Source organism: Salvelinus sp. IW2-2015, unplaced genomic scaffold (genome assembly GCF_002910315.2).
Source record: "Salvelinus sp. IW2-2015 unplaced genomic scaffold, ASM291031v2 Un_scaffold3824, whole genome shotgun sequence".
In the NCBI taxonomy this organism is placed as follows: Eukaryota; Metazoa; Chordata; class Actinopteri; order Salmoniformes; family Salmonidae; genus Salvelinus; species Salvelinus sp. IW2-2015.
Genome location: NW_019945098.1, coordinates 67,005 through 70,877, shown reverse-complemented (window position 1 = coordinate 70,877; position 3,873 = coordinate 67,005). Strand labels below are relative to the sequence as shown.

Genomic DNA, 3,873 nt, shown 5'->3' with positions numbered 1-3,873 from the left:
AACGAAATCTTTAATTTCATGCATCACTGGTGTTTGTAGTATTTTATTTTTAAAGAAGGGAAAAAGGCGTATGTCACAATCAGTCCTCCACATCTTTAGCATGATGATGACCCATTTCTCTCTTCTTTTACAGTAAAATTCTAGGGTTCTACTTAATCTTCTATGCTTTTCGGCTGGAGTATTCATCGGCACCATCCAGGCCTTGCTTCTCACCCTCATAACTACAAAACCACCTGGCAAGACAGAGTTGCTCCCCAGGTAAGGTATCACTGAACACTAGACACTGAGCCACTACTGCTGCCTGGGATAAGAGATGGTGTCCAACCACAGTGGCTTCGTTTGAAATGGCACCCTATCCCTACCCACTGGTCAAAAGTAGTGCACTATGTAGGAATAGGATGCAATTTGGGCTGCAGACAGAGTCTAACATGCGTGTTTGTATATCTCAGAGGGGTGGGTTATGTCTGTCAAACATCCTCTTATTGAATTTCACACTTTAACTCGTTAAGGGAGTCCCACTGTGAGATATCAGCTGAATTGACATTAGCACTATATGGGCCAGAGAGCAGGCCGGCATTTTGAGGTCAGACACAGAGACTCTTGTCTTTCAAGTAAACGGTGGGTGTCATCCATGCATGCAGCATGTGGAACTTTTTGTAGCTAGCTTGTACAGTATTATGCTTACGTCCAATAACAAACTGGTGAAATTAGATTTTTGGCAAAGATGTACAGAAGGGCTTCTGTCAAAATGAACTCTGGTCTAGTAGTCAAGGATTCAGGTCACGTTTATTCCAGTTACTGCAACCTACTGTTAAATGCTCATGTCGTATTGGACATTTTGTGTAGGTAGTGGGTCAGTCAAGTGTCGCAATTAATTCCTCTAAAGGCCTCCTACATGGGGGAGACCTCTCTCCCAATTTGTTAGGGAGTGTAGTGTTTAAAGAACGAGAACTGTTCCCGTTCCCCATTATTGGACGTTGCATATTTCATCTTTCTCCACAGCTTCCTTTTTCTGAGCGGTTTAGTCAGTTTCACTGGAGTCTGTTCTGATCACGTGGTGTGAAATGGAGGGAGAAGTGCTAATCGTGAACTTTACAGTGTGGTCCCCTAACGGAGCTCTCTCCTGATGCCTTTGACTAGAGTTAAAACAGACCGTGAAGTTCTGGTAGTCATTGCTTGCTTCCTTACCAGTGAGAGCTCTGTGGTAAACTGTCAACGGCAGATGCTATTCTCTACTTTATTTTCTCCCCTTACACAACACAACCCAATCCCACAGCACCAGTGCCCTTCCACAGAGCATTAACCCTTTCCTGTTGGTGTTTTCAACCATGACATTGTCAAGACATGTAAGCTGCATTTGAATTAGGTCTAAAGCCAGTATCCCAGCCCAGTCATTTGTCGTTCGGGTGTATATATAGCCATGGTCTGCTCAGGGAACCTCCATTAGGAGATGAGGAGAGGTAGCTAGGCATTGATAGTGCGTTACTTTCCACAGGAGGCCTGATAACTGGGCCAGGTCGTCACAACGAAGAGGACACCTGATGGCTCTAACAAGCAGAAGAGAAGAGTCAGACTATTTCTTTATCTCACAAGCTGACAGAGGAGAAAGCGTTACACTCTTCAGACTCCTCACCTCACTCAGTCCAGTTAGAGTTCTCTTTAGTTTTCTGGTCATGAAATATGGAATTAGTGTGGGGGCTGGGATGGGCTGGTTGTAAATAAGGAAGTAGAAGAGAATAGGGGTGGACGTGTTAGATCTTGTGCCGTAGCGTAGAGACAGTTGTCTTTTGTTTGAAATGGGCTTTTCCTTTTACTGACCCGTCTTTCCTGCTAAGAACAATGACAGGGATTCACCTTGTCTTCTCTTCAAGACTGTTTCCAAAGTGTGGACTCTTCAATGGATGACTGCCTCACTGAAAGACTTCATTAGAAAGCAAATTACAGACGTTCTAAACTGGTTTCATACTCAGTAAGGTTATCTCTGTAACTGCAGTACTATGTGAGTTAGTGTAAATAGAATGGTCACAAGTCCACTAACATTATTGTCCTATTATAAAAGTGTATTGCTAATAGTACTTTACTTCTGTAACATTGAAACTGATGGTGACTGTCTGTTCTCAGGCCTACTCACACCCCACGCTCCGACAAATCCGAGATCGCCTTCAACTTGAATGATGTGGAGACCTACTTGGCTTACACTAAGGCCATGCGAGAGTTCCTGGTTATGTACGATGACGACAAACAGCGGGACCAGATGAAATACGAGGATTGTGGAGGTACAGGAAGTGTTCCATTCCTCTCTACCCCTCCCCAACCCCCTAGTCCTACCCCCTGCCATGACACAGACCTAAGAGGTGCTCTGTGTGGTGGAAGCTCTACTTAGATGGAGGTGTACCATCATCTTCTAGCCTTTTGCTTATTGAATCCTTTCTGACGTTCTAACATCAGGTGGGATAGGAACTAAGTGCCGGGACATGGAATGGAATTGTGTATTGACTTCTTCAGAGAAGGTGTTTTTTTGTAATTTGTTTTTGATGAATTAGTTGAAGCGAGCAGCTGTGCTTCCTGTGCTCAGTTGTTTTTTGTGATTCTCCTCCTGCCTTCAGAGCAACCGGATGACTATAAGAACCGTGGCGACCTGGAGAGTGATGTGGGGATCAGGAAGGCCTGTCGCTTCCAGAGAGCTGCTTGGGCCTTGCTCCGGCATGGACGACAGAGACTTCGGCTTCAAGGAAGGAAAACCCTGCCTGATCGTCAAGCTCAACAGGATCGTCAACTTCAGGCCAAGGGTAAATATCCTCAGGACATAGCTTTCAGGCCTTATCAACCAGGACATATGAAAAGTTGACCTCACTTCACTTTGAATTTCCAGTGGCCCCTGGTTGTTAGTTCATGCAATTTTCCCCAAAGTAGTAGGACATTATTGAATACAAAATCTACATAAACTTTCTTAGGTAAAAGGTTTACTGTTTTTTGCCTCCTCGCTCACTGTGTACCTGTCCTCCATTCTTTCAGCCCCCCAGCTCCAATGAAAGCATCCCTGAGGGAGCCCAGACCAAGGTCCAGCCCAACGTCATGCCCATCTTCTGCACCAACAAGGTACGCCAGACATAGAATTAGATGGAACCACATCGAATCACAATTGATCATTCCAATGTCGGTGGACACTAGTCAGTAAAGCAACATTGAAGCCTAAGGGAATGTTGACTTGAATGGGAATGTTCATTCTAGCAATTCTAGAATTGCTTTCGAGGAATAGTCCCCATTCCGTCAGTAAACCAGCTATTGTAAATGTGTTTCTGGGTGAAGGTCAGAYGTCAGAATGACCAAAATAGCACCGTCTTTCTCCTTTTGACTCTCTCACCCAATCTCTTTGCAGAGAGAGGAGGACGCCGGTAAGATCGGTGAGGTGAAGTACTACGGCATTGGTGAAGGTTTCCCCCTCCAGTATTACCCCTACTACGGCAAGCTGCTTCACCCCCAGTACCTGCAACCCCTAGTGGCCCTCCAGTTCGTCAACCTCACCATGAACACCGAGCTGCGCATTGAGTGCAGAGCCTACGGAGAGAACATTGGCTACAGCGAGAAGGACAAGTTCCAAGGAAAATTTGACGTTAAATTCACTGTCACCAACTTATGACCACAGTTAGGCTCATAGCACTTTTTCTCTCCAGCCCCCTCTCCCTCCCCAACCATTTCTCAAAAGTAACAAAATAATTTAGGAAAGGGAGTTGGGGTGGAAATAGGAAGTTAAGTAAAAAAAAATCACAACTAGTCTTGAACAAAACTCCTAACATACGGGACGACACTTCATCTGTCTGCTTTACACTGGCTTCTCTGCTTCTGTCTAGGGTTAGAATGTAAGTCGCAGGA

The 3,873-nt window shown here is 45.0% G+C and overlaps 1 protein-coding gene across 1 annotated transcript in view; it reads left to right on the top strand.

The window, feature by feature from the left end:
- Positions 1 to 3,640, top strand: part of LOC112076544 (sodium/potassium-transporting ATPase subunit beta-233-like) — a gene marked incomplete at its 5' end in the record, with an annotated part of 5,443 nt that extends 1,803 nt beyond the window's left edge. The window contains 6 exons of the mRNA XM_070441368.1: positions 180 to 258; positions 2,122 to 2,276; positions 2,449 to 2,510; positions 2,607 to 2,789; positions 3,016 to 3,099; positions 3,380 to 3,640. Of these exons, the coding sequence (XP_070297469.1) occupies positions 180 to 258; positions 2,122 to 2,276; positions 2,449 to 2,510; positions 2,607 to 2,789; positions 3,016 to 3,099; positions 3,380 to 3,640 (824 nt within the window). The remainder of the gene's footprint in view (positions 1 to 179; positions 259 to 2,121; positions 2,277 to 2,448; positions 2,511 to 2,606; positions 2,790 to 3,015; positions 3,100 to 3,379) is intronic.
- Positions 3,641 to 3,873: the final 233 nt, after the last annotated feature.